The sequence below is a fragment of the Melospiza georgiana genome, chromosome 15 (genome assembly GCF_028018845.1).
Source record: "Melospiza georgiana isolate bMelGeo1 chromosome 15, bMelGeo1.pri, whole genome shotgun sequence".
Lineage (NCBI taxonomy): Eukaryota > Metazoa > Chordata > Aves > Passeriformes > Passerellidae > Melospiza > Melospiza georgiana.
The window spans coordinates 3417957-3439856 of NC_080444.1; the positions used below are offsets into that span (position 1 = coordinate 3417957).

Consider the following 21900-nt stretch of genomic DNA (forward strand, 5'->3'; position numbering starts at 1 on the left):
CCCGCACTGCGCACTTCCGGCACGCCCCGCCCGGTTCCGGTCCCGCCCCGCCCGGTTCCGGCCCCGCCCCGCCCGGTGCGGCCCCGCCCCGCGGCGGCGGCGGCGCGAGGATGAGCGGGAGGCGGGTGGACGCCAAGGTGGTGCTGCTGGGGCAGGAGGGGGTGGGCAAGAGCAGCCTCGTGGAGCGCTGCGCCCACGGCCGCTTCCGCGCCGGGCCCTACCAGAACGTGAGTGACACCGGCACCGCGCGGCCCCGGCGTGGCGTCCCCGCGTCTCCCTCGCCTCCCCGGGATGAGCCCCTCGCGTGGCACCCCCGCGTCCTGCCCGCGGTCCCCCCGTTTCCGCGCCGTGTCCCCGGGATGCTGCCACCCACGTCTGTGGGACGGCGTCCCCTCGCGTTGTCCCCGACGTGTCCGGGCTGGGACCCGCCACATCCCTCCTGCCCCCGCGGGTCGGTCCCCGCGTGTCTCAGCCTCTTTCCGCATGCTTCGGGTCAATTCCCCCGTGTCCCTGCCCCGGTTTCCACCGTGTTCCCAGGACAGGTGCCCCGGCATGCCCGGGCCGGTTCCCACCGCTCCTCTTGCTTCGCTTGCAGACGATCGGAGCCGCTTTTGTGGCCAAGGTGATGACTGTGGGGGACCAGACCGTGACCCTCGGCATATGGGTAAGTGCAGGGCTGTGCCAGTGCCCCGCTGACATCCCCTGCCACCCCTGGTGAGGGACCCGGGACCCTCCGACCCTGTCACCTGCCTGTCGCCCGCAGGACACGGCGGGCTCGGAGCGCTATGAGGCCATGAGCCGCATCTACTACCGGGGAGCCCGGGCTGCCGTGGTCTGCTACGGTAAGGGCACGGGGAATGGAAGGGGAAGGAGCTGGAGGGGGCAAAGGCCCCGGGCCGCGGTGGTGGTGGTGACACCGGTGGGTCGGGCACTGAGGGGCAGTGTCACCAGACCCGATTGCTCCCCCCAGATCTCACCGACAGTGGCAGTTTCCAGCGAGCCAAGTTCTGGGTGAACGAGCTGCAGAACTGTGAGGAGGTACGGGGGTCTGGGGGCTGTGAGCACAAGGGGGGCTGGTGGTGGGGACCATCCCTCCCATCCCTGTTCCTGCCGCAGGGCTGCCGGATCTACCTGTGTGGCACCAAGAGCGACCTGCTGGAGGAGGACAGGAGGAAGAGGGGGGTTGACTTCCACGACGTGCAGGACTACGCTGATGGTACGGGCAGTGCTGGCCCTTCCCGGGCCCAGGAGCTTTGAGTGGGTGGGGAGTGAGGGAGGATTGAGCTGCTGTTCCCACACGAGGAGCTCTGCCCTTGCCGTGGGCCCGCAGCAGGTCCAATGGCACCGGGGCTCCCTGTATGGTGAGACACGGGCTCTGCCAGGGACCTCCCTGGGCACGGCGTGTCCTGACAGGGGCAGGCTCGTGGCCAGCTGGGCCAAGGGGCCGGGAGCCCTGCCCTGTGTCCCTGCCAGCCTGCTGTCAGCAGCTGTGCCCAAGGGGTGACTCTGGGGCAGACATGCCCATGGAGCTGTATCTGCTGAACCTGCAGCAAGTGCCAACCTGGGCCCTCATTTCAGAGATCAAAGCAGACCTCTTTGAGACCTCCAGTAAAACGGGCCAGAGCGTGGGTGAGTAGCTCTTTGCTGGGGCTGTGTCCTGGCTGAGCAGGGCTGGGGGCTCTGCCTGCCAGGGGGGCACCCACACGTGCCATGCCTCCTCTGCCCCCAGATGAGCTGTTCCAAAAGGTGGCCGAGGACTACGTCAACTTCTCTGCCTTTCAGGTGATGACAGGTGAGTAGGAGGGACCTGGCCCTCCCCTGGCACCCTTCCCTGTGCCTCTGGGTGCAGAGCATGAGCTCTGGGGGTCTGGCACTGCTTCCCTTGGGGCTGCTGTGGCTCCATGCCAGGGATTGTCTCACAGAGTTCGAGTTCTATCACAGCATCCTCCTGCCTGCTCAGGCCAGGCTCAGCACATCCACCCAGCTGGCTCATGGTGGCCTTTGGGAGCCAGGAGCCTTGCGGGGCTGCAGGACCAGGCCTGCCCAGGCATGCTCAGCCTGGCTGTGCCTCCTGCCCTGGGCTGGGCCGTGCTGTGTGAGCCGTGCCATGACCCTGAACCTCAGCACTTCTCTATGGGGCACCAAACCCTCCCCAGGGCACCTGCCCACAGCTGGGACCAGCAGCTTTGGTGGCATGGACGTGCCAGCAGCCCGCCGCTCACGCTCTCTTCCAGAGGACAAGGGTGTCAACCTGAGCCAGAGGAACAGTCCCTACTTCTACAGCTGCTGCCACCACTGAGCCCCCGTGCCAAAAGGGAATTGCTGCTGCCGGACGGGCAGCTGGCGCTCACCGGACTGCTCCGGGTTTTTACCTGCTGTGTTTTAGCTGTTGGGCCTGGCTCCAGCCCAGCCTCCGGACTGCTCTCCTGGCACACAGAGCGGCACAGCGCTGCCGTGCCCTGCCAGGAACCATGGACTGTCACTCTGGGCACCCCCTCCCTGCCACCTGTGGTGTTTGTGGGAGCCGTGGTGGCCCAACGGTGGCCAGTAACTTATTCTCTCAGAGATGCTCGATTCTTTGCAGATTTATTTAAGCGTCTTCTCTCGAGGTGTACAATGTAAATAAAACGCGTTGTGGTCTGAGCCATACCCCCCTGCGCGCCAGGCCCTCAGGGCTCTCCCTTCCCTGCCTCCCCCACTCAGCAAGACAAACCACAAGAGGACATCGAGAGTAAAGTTAAACTTTACTTTACAGTAATTTTTCTTCTATATACAAAGAATTACAGTACATGTTCTGGGAGCACCTGGGCAGGGCAACCCTCTTTTCATGATAAGTTTCACATACACAGCCAACAGTCTAAGGGGAGCAAAATGAAAGTAATCAATGGTCCAAGACTCTCCCCTCTCCCTCTTCTAAAAATAATATACATGCTGGAAATATGTAGTTTACTCTCACCTGCTCTGGCATTCCTTCTTACAACTGACAGATGACTCCAGGCCAGGGCTGAGCACCCCTTTGTGCCCCCTGCAGTGCTCCGGCGCTGGCCTCTGCCTTGGCTGGGGTCCTCGACTCCTGATGTGTTTCCCTCTGCCTGAGCCTGCAGAACAGGACCCTGTGGGGGACCCCCATTCACCACCACCCTGTGGGCAGCAGACCTCAGAGGGGAAGGAAGGCAGCATGGGGCTGCTCACACCGAGGTTCTTCCCACAAGCAAACCTCTCATGGCTCCAGCACAAATTACGCTGCTGCCATGAGTGTCCCGCCATGTCCCCAGGCAGTGAGGAAGGGGCAGTGGGCAGCCCCCTTCCCCAGGGCCGTCGGCCAGCTGGCAGCCAGGTCCCCAGCTGTGAGCACACAGTGCTGGAGGGTGGCAGGGGACATTACCAGCGAGGCACGGTGCCCAGCATGGTCAGTGTCTCGGGGGCGAGCAGGCTGGTGGGGCAGTGAGCTCAGCACCACGGATATGCAGGGCTGGGAGCGCCACTGCTGAAAGGCTTCCAGGGCCCCTGGCAGGGAGAGCCACTCCCTGCCTGCCCCCCTGCTGCCAACACATCTCACATCTCACCTCCCACCCACACCAGCCGGGGCCACCCTCAGCTCCAGCCACGCTCCACCTTGAGCCTCCCGGTGCTTGCTGCTTTTCCTTTCAACAAGTTCCCAGTGTCTACAAAAAATACACAAAACCCAGTTCCTTGAAGTCAACAACTCGGAAACATCAGAAAAAGAAACAAAAACTGAAACCAGCTCAGTACCAAACGGACACGAAGAACATGCAGTAGCGGATGCCTGCTTGCTTCACATGGCTCCACGGGCTCCCAGGGGCTCAGTGGCACACTGGTTTAGTCTCAACACCACCATAAACTGAAGGAACCGAGTCACTCCTTGCCCTGTTTCAGTCACAAGGAGTGCTGAAGCCCGGCCCCAGCTCCAGGGGGATGGGATCAGCCGGCCAAGAAGCCCCAGCCCGTGGGCCAGGAGCCGTGAGTCCAGCCCTACTGTGCTAAGCTGCCAACGGTTTACAATAGCACCACAATAGCCCAAGGGCTTTGCCAAGGGCAAACATGATTAAAACTTTACCTTGAAATAGGCCATAGCAACACCCATTTCTCAGATTTCCCTAGGAGGTAGATTCAGTGCTGTAGGGACTGTCCATCACTGCTGCTCCTCCAGCCCGAGCTCACACAACCTGTCCTGTTCCCCTGGCACCAAACTTTGCTCACATCACTTTTGTAGGACCTGGAGCAGGAATCTTGCACCCTCCCAACCCCTGCTAAACAAGGGCACTGCCACCCCACAGGTGAGACTCCTGCTGAAGCCAGGCGTGAGGCAGAGCAGTCCCCAAGCTCCAGTGTCCCGTGTCCCAGGCCCTGGGAGCCCCAAGCACCCATCAGCCCAGCTGTGCTGCTGCAGGAGGAGCAGCCTTGGCTGCAAATGCTGCCACCAGCGTTATCACTATCACAGGAGGGTGGGTAATAGCACGGGCAAAGCCTGGGAGATCAAACACAGCATCCCCCCCATACTTTCAGAGTAGCTGCACGATTTGCCACCTTGCTTTAACACTCACTGGCTAGCAAAGGCAAAAAAGCCTCATCAGTAATTTAGGGCAAAGCACATTACAAGCAGGTTACAATTATGGTTATTCCAAACATCAAGCAAAGTCAGAAGCTAAGGCTGAAATTAAAAATAAACAGAAGGTCTTGAAGGTCTGAAGTTTCTCAAACTCCCCCTGCCCTGTCACAACACTGGCTGTGGTGTCCAGATACGAGCTGGGCACACCCAGAGCATGCTCAGGGCGAACACACTGCCAAGAGCATCAAGGTTAGGGCTGCTTTTTCTTTCTCATCCATTTTTGTTTTCTGTGAAACTAAGCTGAAGCTTTTCCAGCAGATGCACTGTCTCACCTTAGTTCTTTAATGTCCTTTACATTCAATCATCTCTCTTATCTCCCGAACTTTAACACCAGCCACACCTTCAGAGCCTCTGCCTGCAGGGGTTTAACCCTGAATTAACACGTGCTCCCACAGTACCACCCAGATGCTTTGTGTATTGAAGTGACTCTGGTTCCTGTGGAGCTTTTTTTTTGTTTAATAGGAAAAGTTTAACTGGAGAACAGCAATAAAGCAAGCTACCATGAGCTAATCTGCATCTGGAGACGTGCAGTAGGTGAGTTGATTATTCCTTACAGTGATAACTCTCCTGCTAGATTCACCAGAGCCCTGGTTGACTGTGGGCACTGGGGAAGATGGGACAAGCCCTGCAGAACAGTGGCCTGTGCCTGCTCCCCTCATCCTGCCCACACATCCCACACACCCTGTGCTGGCTCCTCCTCTGTAACCCTCATCCCCACAGGGCACAAGGCCTTGACCTTGCTGTTACCCCTCATCAGGGCTCCTCTGTCACAAAGGACACCTGGGACTCTCCTGCCCACTAAAGTGGGTCCTCCAGTGGGGTGGAGGCCACAGCCCACTGCTGACCCCAGCCCACTGCTCCGAGCAGGGCCAGCAGGGATGGTGACCAACAAAGTGTTCACACAGGAGCAGAGCCTGCATCCCCTTCAGAAATGGAAAGAGTGAGCTACTCCTACCAGGAATGAGTCTGGAAAATTCCTGTGAGCCATTGTGGGACACCAGGGAAGGGACAGAGATAATTACACCCTTGATTCTCCCTCTACAGTGCTCCACAGCAGTGAATCAACACAGGAGTCACCTCTCACCCACCTGGGGTGCAATTAGGGCTGACCCAGGACTAAGTGACCAGGTGATTGGATCCCTCCAACCCAACAAGAGCATCACAAGCCTTGGCATGGAGCTGTTGCACAGGTCTGAGCCCAGCACGAGGCTGCAGCAGTGTCTCCCACAGAGTCTGCCAGGGGAATGGGTTACTTTGCCTCTACCCTCTACTTTTAAAATCCCTCGTGATTCAAACTGGCTGAATTCTGAAGGCAGCAACAAATGGCAGCAAACAAACCCAACTGCTTCAACACAGACATGTCCCTCTCCTCCTCCAAGGCAGTGCTGCCAGCTGCCACCACAGTGAGTCACCTGTAACCTCGAATACAGAAGCCCACATTTCCTTCACAAGGGTTTTGCTGCCTGAAGCTGTTCCCCAGCTCATGCTCCCTGATGAGGGCAGGCTGGACAAGGGCAGAGCTGCTGGGACCTCTCTCTACAGCTGGTCAAGCCTTGTCTACGTGACCCAGAAAAGCCCAGAGACTCCCCAAAGCACCACAACTCCCTCTGAAAAGCCCTCCTGATCTGAAGAGCATCACCCAAGGCTCCAGCAAGAGCAAAGAGGGAAGAGCAGCTTCCTGGCTTCCTCCTTCAATCAAGTTCCTCAACACCAGTTTAGCCAAGCAGCCTCCGAGCTAAGCTGAACTCAACTTCCCAACAGCAGCTGCAAGATAAGAAGCCAGAAACCTGGATCCTTGTGGAAAAGGGAGACAAGAAGAGAGACAGGGTACAGTAGCTGCAACAAAGTAAGCTGTGGAAAATGCCATGCAAAGGTTTAATCCACGTTCACTGCTCCAAACAAGCTTTTGGGAAAGCACCTGCTGGCATGAAGGGTGGCTGCTGCCGTGAGCCTCACCCTGCCACGTGAGCCCGCGATTTATAGAAGTGATTTTTTTTTCAAACCTGCTCTTGTGAGAATTCACTGAGAACTTCTCCATTTTACAGATTTAAAAAAGCCTGCACCAAAAATATTCACAGTTTATTTTTTCATGAAACAAGTAACTAGTTAACACGTGACAATGCGAAGCGGAGGTGGACAGAGCAGTGCAGAGACCTCTCTGGTTACAGTGGGAGCTAGCTGGGCGCTGGCACTGAGGAAACCCTACTTACACAATCTACATGACTAAGTCCAGCTCATGGGAAGGTTTATAAATGTAAATTCAAGATTTATTTTCCTTCTCACACATGATAAATACTTAATATACTGAACGCCATAATTTTTTTTTTAATTTTTGTTTAAAAACCTTAATGAATGCCCTTAAGGTAATCTTCTCTCTCAATGGATCTGAGTTGTCCTGATTCCCTTTGTGGAGGAGCCACGCAGAAATGCAAGCTGCTTGCATTTCCCTAGTTTCAGCAGCAAGCAGGAACTGACCTGCCAGTCTTCCCGGAAAAAAAAACATTAAACAAGTAAGTTTCCATAAGCCATAAAGCTTTTCCAAGTTGTGAGCTATTCTACAAAGATCTGAAATGATTCGGACTAGAGAAGAGATAGCACTGGTAATGTCCCCTTGTGCCCAGCACACCCGGCCTCTACAGCAGGACGTTGTCTCAGGGTGCACACATCAGGAAATGAGAACGGATCAGGATTTGTCTTGGTACAGGTGTCTGCCTCCCTTCATAGAAAACTGCAAAGCTCATGACTGTCTGCTCTGGGAGCAGCAGGCACTTGCAAGCCAGGTGGGAACAAGGACCTGCTCCCATGTTGGAGGAAGGAGGTCAGCATGGGGCTGAACTCTCCCTTCCTGGGGAGGGGCTGTGGATCTGCCTGGAAGGAGAAGGAGAAGGATACACACACTGGAGCTGCGCAAGGGTCTGGCGGCGGCACGGAGATCCGAGGCTGCGGCCCCAGATCGGTGAGCTCAGGTAATTACAGAGGTAATGTGTTGTGAGAGTGGGAAAAAGCTGGTCAGCAGCGTTTCCTCGGCAGGACACCAACCCTATCGAGGCCAGGCAGTGCCACCAAAGGAGGCCTGTCCTCCTCCTGCCTGCGAGGGTGACGGTGGTCACGAGATGCTGCAGGTCCCTGGGACTCTACTGCCTGCCCCACGAGCACCACAGCCACACCAACTTCTGCCTCAACGCTTGAGTGAGCGGCTTTCAGCAGGCCTAGTCTGGACACCAGCTCGATGACCACCAGGTACTAAACATCGCCTTCACTGTAAAAGGGAGAAGAGAAAAACAGAAAGCCAGGCAGCTGCTGGAGCCCACCGTGTTCCAGTGTGAGAACTACAATTCAGTGGGATGGACGCACACGCGCACACACACATGCACACCAACACAGTCCAGTTAATTCAAGTCTCCTTTGGTTGTAGAAGAGTTAAGCCAGAAGCTACACAAGGGGAAGGTGTTGAGATGGGTCCCGATCCAGCTAGGGCACCCTTGCCTCTGTGCAGTGAGCAGGACAGGCTTGGCTTGCTGCTGGCAACACCAGGTGTGATGGGAACGTGTTCTGAACACATCTGAGGCAAAGGGAGAAAGGACTGCTCAGTCCGCTGGCTCACGCTGACAACACAGGTCTAGAAGAGACTGGATGGAAATTGGAAAGGGAGCACTGTGCCCCTGGCAGGGCAGTGCTCAGCACCTCCAGGAACCCACTCTGCTCTGCTATTGCTGCTTTATGGGTCACTACGTTGTCAAGTGCAGGAAAACACTCCGCGTGTCCTGTGCTAAAGGATTAAGACACAAGAATGAAAAAACTCCCAGATGACTTCTTCCAAGATCTCTTTTCCCTGACTTCCTCCAGATTTCCCACTTCTTGGGCCTGGACAAAAAGCTCTGTAAAAAAGGAGCCTGAATGGATACTGCCTATTGCTGGAGAAAACTGCACAGAGCGAGTGCAGGAGCTCCTGTCCCATCTCACTGGAGACGATGCCTGTCCTTGAGCAAACCACACACACAGCATGTCCCAGTAAACACACGGACAAACCTCATAAAGCAACACCCTGCAGGGACAGAGACCTGGGCAGGTGACATAAAATCCCTTCCCTGCTTCTGGAGTCTGGCAAGGATACACACCTGACTGCTCACCAGATGATCCCTGAAACATCTCCAGTGCCAGGGCAGCCTGACTGATCCATTTTCTTTAAATGCAGTAACAAGAGCAAGGCCCTGGCTGTGCCTAGAACCCACCTACGAATCAAACCTGGAGCTTGAACACGCTGGATCAGTAATGTGACCATTTCCAGTAATGGAATTGGGAGATTTTTACCCAGAGTGGACTCTTTATTTCAGCTTTACCATTTGTAAAAGGAAGAGGAAAAGGTCACAGATGCTCTCTCCCTTTGACTGGGCCAGATTCAGATTTAAGAGAATGTCCTTGCTCATGTCACAAGAGAATATGGATGGGATGTGCATGGGTTAGGGGCTGGGCTCAGGGAAGTGAATAAAAAAAACAAAACAAAGATTCCCCCTCCCTAAACATTAAAGGACTGAAACCTGCCTCCCATATTCACCAACCTCACTTTGGCTCTGAGTCAGCCAACTCACGACAGACAGAATCCTGGTTACGGGCTAGCGCTGTGTTTTGTTCAGGCAAAGGGTCCTGCCCCCGAGGAGTCTGTGCTTTTCCACTCAGCCAAGCAATCTGATCGATTGCCTGAACGTTCGTGACGAGCCACTGCATCTGCTCCGGGGGAGCTTCCCTGGCTGGCCGAGGGGTCTGCTCGAATGCACACAATCTCTCTGATGTCCACGGGCTCTGCTCCGAGGGGGCTGAGGCCACTTCCCAGCTGGGCTGAAGGCTTGGCTCTGGTAGTTTCTCTGCTGTCCGGGAAGGCTGCTCCGCAGGCGTCAGCGTTTTCGTGGTGGACCAGTGGCTTTGCTCGTGCGTCTGTAGTTTCTCTGTAGGCCAAGGTACTTGTCCGACCTGTGTCACCACCTTCCCAGCAGACCAAGAGATTTGCTCCCCAGCTAACATGGTCCTCTCTTTCTGCTGGGGACTCGGCTCCATGGCTGGGGCTCCTCTCTCCTTCAGCTGAGCGTTCTGGTCGACGGGACGCAGCGCCTTCTCCGACAGCAACAGCCTCGGAGCTGATGCAGCCAGAGGCTTGTCCGAGGCCTGAGGCCGAGGAGCCACAGCAGGAGCGAGCTTATCCGATGCCTGAGGCCACGGGGCTGTAAGAGTGAGAGGCCTCTCCAAGAGCTGAGGCCGAGACACCCCAGAGCTGAGAGCCTTTTCCAAAGGAAGAACTCGCAGGGCCCCGGAGTCAGCAGCCTTCTCTGCAGGAAGGGGTCGCAGCACCCCGGAGGACAGAGACTTCTGTGTGAGCGGGAGCCGAAGGGCCCCTGAGCTGAGACCCTTCTCCGTGGGCAGGACGTGCGGTGACCGGGAGCCAGGGGCCTTCTCTGGAGACAGGGGCCATGGCAGCCCTGAGCTGGGAGCCTTCTCTGCGGGCAGGATCTGAGGCACACCCGAATCAGCAGCCTTCTCTGGAGGCAGGGGCTGGGGTGACCCAGAGCTGGGAGACTTCTCTGTGTCTGGGACCCGCACTGCCCCAGAGAAGGAAGCCTTTTCTAGAGTTGGGGATTGTGGTACTGCTGATCCAGGAGCCTTCTCTGAGGGCAGGATTCGTGAGACTGGGGAGTCTGGGACTTTTTCAACGGAAACAGACCACAGCACTTCAGGACTGGAAGCCATCTCCAATTCTGGGACCTGCGGCACCACAGAGCTGGAAGCCTCTTGCACAGCCTGTGGCTGTGGACTCTGGGCAGAGGAATCATCCAGGGGCTGGAGCTGATCGGCCTCAGGAGGCTCATCCTGGGACTGCAGCATCCCCACGGTGGCCAGGAGTCTGTCAGACAGTGGAGGAGGCAGGCATTTCACAGGGAACTCATCCAGCAGCTCGGGCTGCTGTGCCCTGCTGTCAATGAGGGACTCGTCCGATAACTCCAAAACCTCGGGGGCATCAGGAGTCTCATCTGCCAGCTGGAGCTGCAGGTCAGCAGCAGTGACAAGTGACTCATCCAGCGGGGACTGAGGTGATCCTGGAGGAGATTTGCTGGGCAGCTGAGGCTGCGAGGCGTTGCTGGAGGCCTCGTCCAGCGGCCAGAGCACGGCGTTGCTGGCAGGTTTGTCGGGCTGCTGGGGCCGCAGCGCTACGATGATGGGCTGCTTCTCTGACTGCAGCCTCAGGGACAGGGCGGCCTGCGGCTTGTCTGAGGGCTGCAGGCGGAGCGACAGCGTGGTGGGAGGTTTGTCCGAAGGCTGAAGCCGCAGCGAGAGGGTGGTGGAGGGCTTGTTGGATGGCTTCAGTCTCAGTGACAAGGTGGCGGGGGGTTTATTTGACGGCGGCAGTCTCAGAGCCAGGGTGGCAGGCGGTTTGTCTGGTGAAGGTAGCCTGAGGGCCAGAGTGGTAGGGGGTTTGTTTGATGGCTGCAACCTCAGGGCAAGGGTGGTGGGGGGCTTGTCTGAAGAAGGCAGCCTCAGTGCTAGGGTAGCAGGGGGCTTTTCTGGTGACTGCAGTCTGAGGGCCACAGACTGAGGTAGGCTGTCCAGGGGCTGAACACTCAGATCTGTGTCGGCCTCTGTTTCTGCAGGCACCTGCTCTGGCGGCTGGGTGTCCTCGCCGTTAGCCAGGCCTTCTATGGGAGGTGCATACTCACGAATTTCTCCTGGCTCTAGAGGGTGAGGCCCACAGGGATCATGCTCAGTGCAGCATAATCGTCCATCCAGCTTGGAGATGAAGAGCATTCCTTCCCGGTGCTGCTTGCAGAAGGACCTGGGGCACATCTCGCAGAACGAAGCCGCTTCCTTACCACACACGTCACACTGATGCCATGGGCACTCCCACTTTCCTGCAGCACGGACACGGGAGAAAAGACACACCTTAGGAGTGGGACGGGGCAAGAGACAAAGGCTGCTGCAAAGGGAGTTCAGGGGAAAGTGAGAACACTCCTGTAATACCCACATACAATTCTACATGTCCTCTTCAGTTTCTGCCTTAGCTCAACAGGCAATTAACACAAATCTGCATTCTCAGAAGCAGCAAGGGCAATGATAATCATGACAAACACAAGCCACATCAGCTCAGACCAAAAGCCCATCTGGCTCCTGCACAGCACTAACCAACAGAGGTGTCTAGAGAGGAGCAGACATCCTAAGTTTGCAGATCTCTGTAGCTCTGACTTGTATAGAAAACAGCAGCAGCTATCTGTGCACTACACCCAGAGGACTTTTTAAGCTAACGTGTCAGATTCATCTTTTAATTCTGGGTCAAAAACCTCCCTTCCTGTTTTTCAGAAAGAAGAAGTGAGAGAGCAGTGATCACAAGGGCTATGTTTCTATTGTCTCTGAACCCAAAGGCACATCCTTAACCTCTGGCCATGTATGGCCACGATAAAACAAAGCTGCTCCCCCAGCAGCTCCATCTTCACACAACCTACTGACCATCAGGACCAACACCACCAGCAGGCAAAACACAACATGACACTTCAGAGACTGCTGCTTTTCTCACTTGCAGATGACCTCACTGGCTCAGCCTCCTGCTCCCGCAGCCAAGGCTGTGTCTGGCTCTACCAAATGCTTCCACAGTTCATGGACACAACCAGGTACACGCTGAGCTCCTGACCACAGGATGAGCAAAGATGTTTTTCCAAATACCCCTCCTGCCTCTGTGCTCTCCCAGCACCCCACATTCCCCATCTCTCCTGCTCCCTGCCTTGCTGTGGGGAGCAGCTCCTTGCAGAGCAGCCCTGTCACTGAGCTCCGAGCTAGAGGGCAATCACAGCCACCCTCCAGGCCAGAGCACTTGCCAGCCTGCCTGAACCAAGCCCACAGACCTGTGGCTGTAGGGAGCAGCTCCTTTTCATGGAGGCTGGCTCCTGCAGCACAGCACTGAGCAGCTGTGGGCTTTGCTCCCTGGCCTTGTGCAACAGCAGCTCTCCACTCCCCTCTCTCACGCTGCTTCTCCCCTGGGGCTGAAGGCAACACGTAGTAAGTTTTTCCCCTCCTTTGAAGCCAGTCCAAGGCTTCTGTTCCAGCCTCCAAATATGCACGCTGCTCTTATGTGTCTTTCCCAATTTTTCAGCATTTTTTTCCAAGTGAGGTTGTTTAACACTTCCCATGGTCTCCCCTGCTCCTGGCTCATGGTGCTGCAGCACAGGCTGTCACTGCTCCCCCTGCACCAGCAGCATCCCAGAGAGCTCCACAACACTGCAAAGACCCTGGGACCGTTCTTATAGAGGTCATTTGTACAGATGGAAAGTAAAAAAAGTCAAAACCTGCTCCTTTGTTGCAGAAAGGATAAATCCGTTCAAACCACTCTAATGGTCTTTGACAGGATAAAATGGTCTAATGAATAAGCACCCTCTCCAGGGACAGCCCAGAGCTCTTGGAAGTAAGATCACACAATTAGCAAACATGCAAACAAGCAGGAAATTCCAATTACTTGACAGCAATGCCCATGGCAGAGGAAACATTTGAAGCCGAAAGTGCTGAACCTTTCATGTCCTGAATGATACTCCGAGGAGCAGGCTATGAAAATCACTGCCTATGTGTAAAAAGAGTAAAATTGCTACAACTGACTGAAAATCATTCTCTAAAAACAGTTATTAATGGTCTTGTGGCAAACTGAGAAGGCATTTCAAATTACACTCTTCAGGAATGTATTTTAATCTGTACAATAATTTAAATTTCTGAAAGCAGAACAGCAAATACTCTTACACATACAGGTAGATAACATCGAGCCTGTAAGGGACTGCAAAAACCCAGTTGGACAGGCTCAGAATTTAAAGTGGACAAATGCTCTTGCACCAACAAGGTGTAATTAAATAAACACAGGTGCAAAACAGGATTGCAAAAGGAAGAAATAAATATGAGAAAAGGATCAAGATGAAAACTCAAGAAGGATAAAGCAAACCATCAACATTCCACCAAAAAGTTATTTTTGCAAAACAAGTAAAACATAATTTCTGAAGGAATTTTATGCAAAAAACAAAATATAATTATTCTCTTCTGTCAAGAGTAAGCAAGGCCTTGGCTACAGTGCTGTTAAAATACTTGATTCCAGTTTTAAAAAAATGTGTAGGCAAGTGGGACACAGTCCAGAGTAGATCAAGAATAAAAACTTGAGGCTATGTTTGTACAAGCCGGAAAAGGACTGGGACAACAATCTTCCACTATGTAAAAAAATGAGTATCAGAGAGCTGGCAATCCTTAGAGTTTTAAAGTCCGGCTGTTAGGAGAGGCTTTGCAAATGGAAAGAAGGGGAACAGACTGTAGGGCTGGACTGTACTTTTTGAGTATTTTTTATTTCAAATTTTTACCCTCATTTCACCACAAACTAGAATATGCTTTGGTACTGTTCTCTTATGTGTGAACTAATGGCTGTTCAGACATTTAAGAGATTCTTTTCTAACTCCTATTTTCCAGCATTGCTTTTCCTTCTCCTCACCAGTGATCTCACAACTGTCTTCAACTTTGGGAAAACAGCCAGTGTGATGACCAATACCTCAGCTATTGCTGGGATTATGCTCTGCCATGCCCCATGAATGGGGTCAGTTCACAAGCACCATCTCTTAGGCAAGGACCAATTCCCCCTTCAGCAACTTTTTACAGTCACAGTGGGGTGCAAACTAGGGCTAGGGGTGGCTGGGCAACAACATCTGATTAATTGAGAAAGAATTCTCTAAATGTTAAGAAGCTGTGAATAGAGTGCAAGGTCACGAGCAGCACCCAGGACACCCAGAGCCAACACTGTGAGCCAAGCAGAGCCCAGCTGTGCAGAGCACTGACCTGCAGGTCTCTTGGTCAGGTTGAGGCAGTCAGCATGGTACACCTTGGGGCAGCCTGACTTCTTACAGGAGACCAGCTGCCCTCCGTCCCCGCAGCTGAAGCACTCGTCCTCCCGCTCCTTCATCACCTCCGCCTGCGACCGGCGCTTCATCTGCGGCCGCCTCTTGAGCTTCTTGGACTTCTCCTCGCTCAGGCTGGGCTGGCTCTGCGGGTGAACAGATGTTGATTAACACAGGGCTTTGCCTCATCCAGCTGCTCCCTTGCTGCTGCAAACCCTGCTGACACAAATCCCACTGCCAGCTATACTGAGACCTGTGCAGCATCTCTAGTGCTGCTCGGTATCTGGAGCCAAGTTACTACAGCAAATTGCTCCCAGGTATTCTGAAACAGCCTGGAAGGTACATAGCAAAGCTTGACTGGACATGGAATTTATATGACTAGCAACAGCAGAATGAGGAGCTGGGGCTGCCTGGTGTCACTGAGCTCGTGCCACCTCTCCCAGACTCTCCAGGTCAAAGCAGTCAGGTCTCCTGGCACACATGACTCATGAGGAGTCTATTCAGGGCCTTCCTGCATTTTTCACATTCACCACTTCCCTCTCCGTTTTCAGTCTGAATTTATCTGTCGTCAGTTTACACCTATTTGTTCTTGTGTCAATGCTGCCCTTCTGCACCAGAATCACAGAAATTTTTACAGTTGGAAAAGACCTCCAAGATCATTAAGTTCAACATCTGAAGATTTTCTATCTCCCTGAAGAAACCCCTGGGACACACTCTCCTGCTTGCAAACTGAAACTTTCACAGTCTGCACACTCAAGTCTTCCCAGTGGCTTTTCTCTGCCCTTATTGAGTATATTTATCCCAAAGAAAAGTTACAGAATTACACATGGTACCTCACATAACACCTCTCATACAAAGTCATCAACACTTAGCCAAAAGAACAGGAAATTCCCCCAAAGCACTGCCCTCATTTGCCTGTTCCACAGCTGTGTCACACCACAGCTCAGTGCTGTGGCAGCTGAGCTGCACAGTGGCTCCTTCTCCACCATGACTGCCCAGCCATGACCTTCTCATGGTGGATTTGGTTCTGCTGTTAACCTCTCCAGGTGTGTACTGTGGAATATCCAATCTCCATTCCCCCTACACTCAGTTATTCCTTTGCAACTGCTCCATCCTCTCACTCTCCCATGGCAATGACAACCAAACTCTGCATCATCAGTGCAGTTAAATTATTCATGTAGTGAAGTAACTACAGCTGGACCCAGGACAGGCAACTAAATGGTTCAAGTGCTCTCTTCTCTGGCCTAAGGCTTCCTCCAACCCTGCTCTTCCAACTCCCCCTCCAGCCAGGATGAGCCTCCCATTGTGTGGAACACTCAGCTCCACAAAGATGATGCTTCTTGACCCAGTCCTGACCTTATCAAAGCACCATCACTTTAGTTTATCTAAGGAGACATGAGCTAAATTCTGTGCCATTTTCTACATTTCTTTGTGCTCAAATCTGTGTTCTCCATGCAGGATATCTCTGTGTGCTGAGACAATGCCTGTGAAGCAATTTTTACAGCCTTTATTCTGCCAAAATATTGTGCATAATATTTTCATCACCAAAATATTTAAAAGCCTTGGTCTCCAGACCTACAATTTCAGAACTCTGCAGTTGGCTATCCAGCTTTCCTGTCACCAAGGAGTTACATCTCTTGACTGTTTCCTTCCCCTTCACACGTGGAAGTTTCTGCTTTCATACCATGATTCCCCCTGACAATGGGGACAAGTCAGGCCTTTCTTATCACTGAAAATGCAGGCACTGAAATGCTTCCATCTAAACTATGCCACCGATTTTCAACCATCTAATTACAAAGAGAACAAGAAAATCCCTTCACAGCTAATTTGAATGTCTAAGAGAGGTCTAACAGCTGGACTAAGCTATTCCCACTTGCTCCCTGCAGTACCATAGACTCCCAAACATTCCTCCACACTCCCAGTTAGAAGGCATTTTTAAGAGTGAACTTGAGTATAATCAGTTTTGTCTTGCTGTATCTTCAGCAAGCTTAAAAATGCATCTATTGTGAGAAGAATTTTTTTTAAAAACCACCCCAAGGTATTGTTGTCTTGGTACTGTTTCTTAGCCCATCTCATCAAGATGGAATGAGTCGCCTCAGATATCACAATGGAACATGAATGCCAACTAAAGGGCACCTTTCTCTCATTTCCATCGTGCAACCTGCAATTTCAAGGCAAAAATGACAGTCAAACCATGTATAACACAGGGGCAGCACAAAATCGATTGAACTTTAAATTGCAACCCGAAAACGAGCTAAATACATCAGATGTGCCACTCCCCCCATCTGTCAGCTTCTCAAGACATCCATTTTTTATTTTTGTAAGTTAATTTTTTCTGAAGAACTAAATCACTGGAGAATTCATAAAACCTTCTCTATATATTGATGGGGCTCAACAACTGTTGCTGCTGGAGGTTTTTAACCCTTAACAGTGGGCATGGCAGGAGCCACCTGCCAGAGCAGAGGGATTACAGGCTGATTTGGTGAAGCACTTGTAACAAACCAACAGCTGAGACATAGATTTAGTGGGTGACAGCTGGGAACTCGGCCAACTGCTCCTGTTATTTCCTTTTCCCACTGAGAACCAGCTCACACAAGGAGGTAATTGAAATCAATTCCTGTTTCTGCAACATTACAGTTACAAATCGAAGCCCTCAAAAAGTCAGTGAGTTCTAAAAGCTGGTGGTTTTTCAACTACAGATATGGCAGATTTCTCATGTCTGTCTCATGTGTAAAAATCAGTCATTTCATTAAAACCAGAATAAAACCAAGAACTTCACTGCAGAATAGATGGTGAGGTAGCAGCCTTCTGGCTCTAAAGCAACTTCAGTGCGAAGGAATGCGAGTTTGCTGGCCTTCCATGCATGCTCATAATTTACTTTGGGAGCCTTTACTTTGGGAAACGGGCTGAGTTGTGTTTTCTTGGTTATCTAATGAAGTCTTTCCCATGCCTGTCCTTTGCTCCTCTAGTGCTATGGAAAATGTCATGATAAGAAGCAGAATTAAAAAAAAAAAAATTAAAAAAACCCCACCCTCTTTCTTTTATTCTTCCAGTGTAAAATAAGGCTTCCTGTCATTATTTATAGCAACTCTGATAACTGAAGACTAAGACTTGCTTTCAGAATGAAAACTTGAATATTTAACTCATTTCAAGCACTGTTCCCATGGCCACACTTAAATGATCTCTTCAACCAGAAACCTTTGCAATCAATGACTGATACACATCTATGCAAAGAGGCAATTTGGAGGAACAAAAGCTTAAAGGATGCATCATACCTTCGGCCTTACTCCAAGGAAACCACTGCAGTTTGGGGCACCACATTTACAAACAGTCTTTCCATTTCCCAAACACTCCAGATTGTAGTTGAAAGTCAGCTCAGTCCCTGGCACAAAAGCAGATCAAAACCAAGCAAATTGTTAATGAATTATAGAGTAGAATGTTTTACTGCTAAAATCAAAGCACTTTTAAAATACAATGTCACAAATGACTGCCACTACTACACAAGGACACCAAACAATCTTCCCAAAGATCTGTGTAGATTGAAAATTCAGTACAAACCCTCTCCCCTACCACATTCTACAGCTAAAAAGGGCATTGATCCTGTAGGAGGGCCCTGTATCAACCTCCACTGATACCATGTGTGTGTTTCATTATGTTAGTGCTGCTGTTCAGCCTCATGAATACCCCAATGAAAATAAAAATTAAATCCCCTTCCAGAGAGCTACAAACCCTCCCTTTTCCTTACAGAACCCCCGAGGCTACAGCAGGCATTGACGGTGTGTTCCTTACCAGCTTTGATATTTACAAGTGCGAAGAGCCCGACCCGAGTGTCACCATTCACACACCATTTCTGAGTCTCACAGTTGGGCTGGCAGCAGTGATTCATGAACCGAGCATAGTTACCCTTTGGCCCAGCATCAATGATTCGATCCTGGAATCGCAAAAAAAACCCCCAGAAAACCACATTTCAATCATCTGTCATCAGCTGCAATCAGCCAGCTCTGATGCCTCTGGCCAGTGCTGGCAGATCACATCAGTACAGCCTCCTGCACATCATCCTCCTCCTCAAAGACACAGGACTTTCAAGGGACAAAGACACTCTCCCAAACAGCCAGGACAGTGCCACTGTTGCTTTCTGGGAAATAAAGTCTCCCTGTGGCATCAGTGCTGGATAAACACCACCCCAGCACACTTCCAAGGCAGTGCTTGTGGTTCCAGGCCCCAACTTCTGCTTAAAAGCAAAACAGCAGTTCCTATTTCTTACATGTCAGTGTATAGAAGGAAAACAGGAAGAGTGTGCAAGCTGAATTACACTGGTGCACAGCTTGCAATGGGGCTGGAGAGGAGAGGAAAGCTGCAACTGAGATTTGCTTTCGTAGCAATGAGGAGAAATTAACATTTGGGTCTGCCCCAGCAGCCATACAAGCAGAACATGATATGGTCAGTGTGAACTTGCAGCAGGATGAGGGGAAAGACAAAGCAGTCACTGTTGTCCTGGCCCCCACTCTACAGTTTCCTCCCCATGTCTGTTTTCATGGTTTCTTTCTCATCTTTCCATGGCTGAGTGACAAAGTGGGGAAAGCAGCTGACACAATCACTTAAACCTCTAAAAATCAAGAGTTCATAGCACCAACCTGGCCTGCAGGACCCACTGGGGACCCTCTGGCTGTAACTAAATCCATCAGTCTACTGAGAACAGCAAGACCTGAGATCTGGACTCAGATGAAGGTCTTGCTGTGCCTATAACTTACTTATGCCTCTTCTGGCACACACCAACCCTGTTCTGGGCTCTCCAAAGTTCAGCTGCTGGGAAGGATCCCCATGTTCCCAAATTCAGCCTCTTATGCTGAAGTAGGATCTGCAGTCCTCAGACAGCTGTCCTCACCTCTTCTGAACAAACTCAGGCAATGCCTGTTCAGACTTTGCTCCTAACCCTGAAATCCAGCCTGAAGCTCCTCTATTACACATTAATTCATTTTGTCATTTCACAGGAAATGCTGACCAGCTCATCAGCAATGCTTAGCACCTTTTTGCTACATGAAGCATCATGCCTTCCTCCCCATCTTTTTATTTCTGTTCAGGATGCTGGCAGGACATTCCTTGCACATACCTTATCCAGTGTCAACATGTAGAAATTGGTAATGTCGTGCTCCTGAGCGTAGCGGATTCGGGCTCGGCACTCCTCCTCATCAATTAGCTCCCCAACATACTCATTAACAAATTCACCCTGCCAGACACAAAACAAGCTGATAAGACAAGACAAATTATCTGCAGGATGGAAGGACGTCCACCTTTATGCTAGAACTCAGCTCCTGTTTCCTTCCTAAAAATCTCTCCCTGTGCTCTGCAGCCAGTTTGGCCTATAACCTTCACCAAGAGCTCTGAACCATACATCTGTTTCACATGCTCAAACAACTCAAATTAAATTAAATAAAGAACTGTGACCATCAGGTTATTCTTTGTGCCAAAGAAAGAATTAGCATCCAGGGAGAGCACAGAAGTTAACCACAAGAACAGCACTTTGCTGCAAAGCTCAAAGCACTGCCCTAATTGCATTCCAGCTGAAAACAATATCCCTTTGGGGACCAACCACATGGAGCAGCAGGATGCACCTGGAGCACCTGCTCCTGCAGTGAGTGCAGTTCTCTTGCAGTAAGTACTGCAGAGACTACTCCAGTCATTAAGGAGAACCCAGCTCTGCTCCAGTGGGGCTAATTGGTTCCCCCACTAAATAACTGATTGTTTCTGTTTCCAGACTGTCTGCTGAAAGTGAAACAAGCACATGGAATGGCAGAAATATCCTTTAACTTAGGGCACAGCAGACAGCAAAGTTTTCAACAGGACAGACTCACATTTTGCCTCTTCAATCAAGACCTCCCTCTTATCATGTCATCACTACTCCCTTTTCAGACATTCTTCTCTTACTATGCTAACAGTCCTGTTTCACTTTATCTTTTATTAGCTTTGGGGTTCTTTTGGATTTAACATTCCTCCTTCTTCGTTCAGCACAGATGTGTGTCCAAAGAATTGCTCTTCTTTGCATTTAAAAAAACAGATACAAGTGTTTTAGGTGGAGATAATCAGTTTCAGCAGCAAAAATAGCCATGTCCAAGACACTGCCCTTTTTTAAGATCCAAGCCCTGGTTTCTATTTCTAACACAAGATTCTCATGCTGGATAAGCCTGGTTAGTCAAGAATAGGAGGGAGGAATAATCACTGTTCCCCATCTGGAAATCCTGAGCACCATCCCATTGTTCTTACAAGCAGACTGACCAAGCAATCACCTTTCTTACCCTGTGGGACATGCAAATAATTTTCCCCGGTCAGCTGAACCAAAACACTCTTGTCAAGTCTGTAAAGATTAAATTCAATTTTTTTTCTAAATGGCATTGTACAGCAAGAAACCCAGTTTTCAAACCCAGAGTGATCGAGAAACAATAAGAGAAAACGACACAGAAAGAGCGCAGGTACCTTCCTGATGTCAGTCTTGGCCTGCAGGCCCCAGCCCCGTGCCAGCGTGCGGAAGATCTGCACCTCGGGGTACTGGCGCTTGGAGAAGCACTGGTTCTGGCAGCGCTCCCCGGCGGGGCACACCAGGGGGTGGCACTCGTAGAGCAGCATGCGGTTGATGCACTCCGAGTCCAGGCCGCAGGGGTTCTCGTCCGTGGGTTTGCAGTTGCAGCGCGGGATCTCGGACAGGTCGGCAGTGAAGATCTGCACCTTCCCAACGGGCCGGTTCACCTTCAATGCACACGAGGGACATGAGCTCTTGGGAGCTACAGGTTAGCCTGACAGGCACTTGTGTACTCCACCCTTGCCTACGGGCTGCAGTGACATAGTGACAGCGAGGGGTAGAAGGACACAAGTACAGGCACAGCTGTACTCCTGGGAATGCTATTTGGAGAGGCAGAAGGTTAGAGGAAAGAGCTCAGGAGGATGCAGGTTCCCCGTTAGCATCACCTGGTGCAGTGTGCAGTGTGTATTCTGTGACCCTGGAAAGGTGAGAGGCTGCCAAGTGTCCCCCTCCCATCATCACTGAGCCCACATTCAGCTCAGTGCTCCTGCTGGGCACAGAGCATCCCTGTGATCAGCACCAAACCCCTTTGTGCATCAAACTACACCTTTTCCAGTCTGAGTGTCAGGTGCTTTTCCTCAGCTTTCCATTACTGCCCTGCTTTTTGAATGTTACCTTCAAGTCGCTTTGTGCTCTCAGCTGTCACACCTGTGACAGAAGGCCTACCATGCAGTTACCTCCCTACCCAACTGTCCTGCAGATGTAAATGGAAGCCAAACCAGACAAGGCTGGGGTTGGAAGGCCCAAAGAGCAGCTCAGAGTTAAGGCAAGGAGCTCTCTAAAAACCGCTCCAGGAGGAAGCA

General features: G+C 51.8%; 2 protein-coding genes across 3 annotated transcripts in view; one reads left to right on the forward strand and one right to left on the reverse strand.

Annotated features, from left to right (window-relative positions):
• The first annotated feature begins 78 nt into the window (after positions 1 to 78).
• RAB24 (RAB24, member RAS oncogene family) lies at positions 79 to 2649 on the forward strand. The gene is made up of 8 exons (XM_058034734.1): positions 79 to 227; positions 596 to 664; positions 764 to 842; positions 971 to 1038; positions 1117 to 1216; positions 1579 to 1629; positions 1730 to 1792; positions 2235 to 2649. Exons 1-8 carry the CDS (start codon positions 111 to 113, stop codon positions 2297 to 2299), a joined length of 612 nt encoding a protein of 203 aa, XP_057890717.1. The 5' UTR covers positions 79 to 110; the 3' UTR covers positions 2300 to 2649.
• Positions 2650 to 6688: 4039 nt separating this feature from the next.
• Positions 6689 to 21900, reverse strand: part of NSD1 (nuclear receptor binding SET domain protein 1) — a 54476-nt gene continuing 39264 nt past the window's right edge. Inside the window, exons 17-23 of one of the 2 annotated variants that reach the window (XM_058034730.1) lie at positions 20995 to 21264; positions 19634 to 19750; positions 18313 to 18454; positions 17799 to 17905; positions 14465 to 14669; positions 9190 to 11526; positions 6689 to 7889 (exon numbers count right to left, since the gene is read on the reverse strand). In XM_058034730.1, coding sequence (XP_057890713.1) covers positions 9191 to 11526; positions 14465 to 14669; positions 17799 to 17905; positions 18313 to 18454; positions 19634 to 19750; positions 20995 to 21264 — 3177 coding nt within the window. In that variant the 3' untranslated portion in view covers positions 6689 to 7889; position 9190. Of the gene's footprint in view, positions 11527 to 14464; positions 14670 to 17798; positions 17906 to 18312; positions 18455 to 19633; positions 19751 to 20994; positions 21265 to 21900 lie in introns of both variants that reach the window. The other variant, XM_058034732.1, reaches the window with a different exon arrangement.

Bases quoted from the DNA above. Each gene is read 5' to 3' on its own strand.
- RAB24 (XM_058034734.1), top strand. From the start codon at position 111: ATGAGCGGGAGGCGGGTGGACGCCAAGGTGGTGCTGCTGGGGCAGGAG. The intron at 228-595 runs GTGAGTGACACC...CTTCGCTTGCAG, and splicing joins GCGCCGGGCCCTACCAGAAC to ACGATCGGAGCCGCTTTTGT. The intron at 1,039-1,116 runs GTACGGGGGTCT...TTCCTGCCGCAG, and splicing joins AGCTGCAGAACTGTGAGGAG to GGCTGCCGGATCTACCTGTG.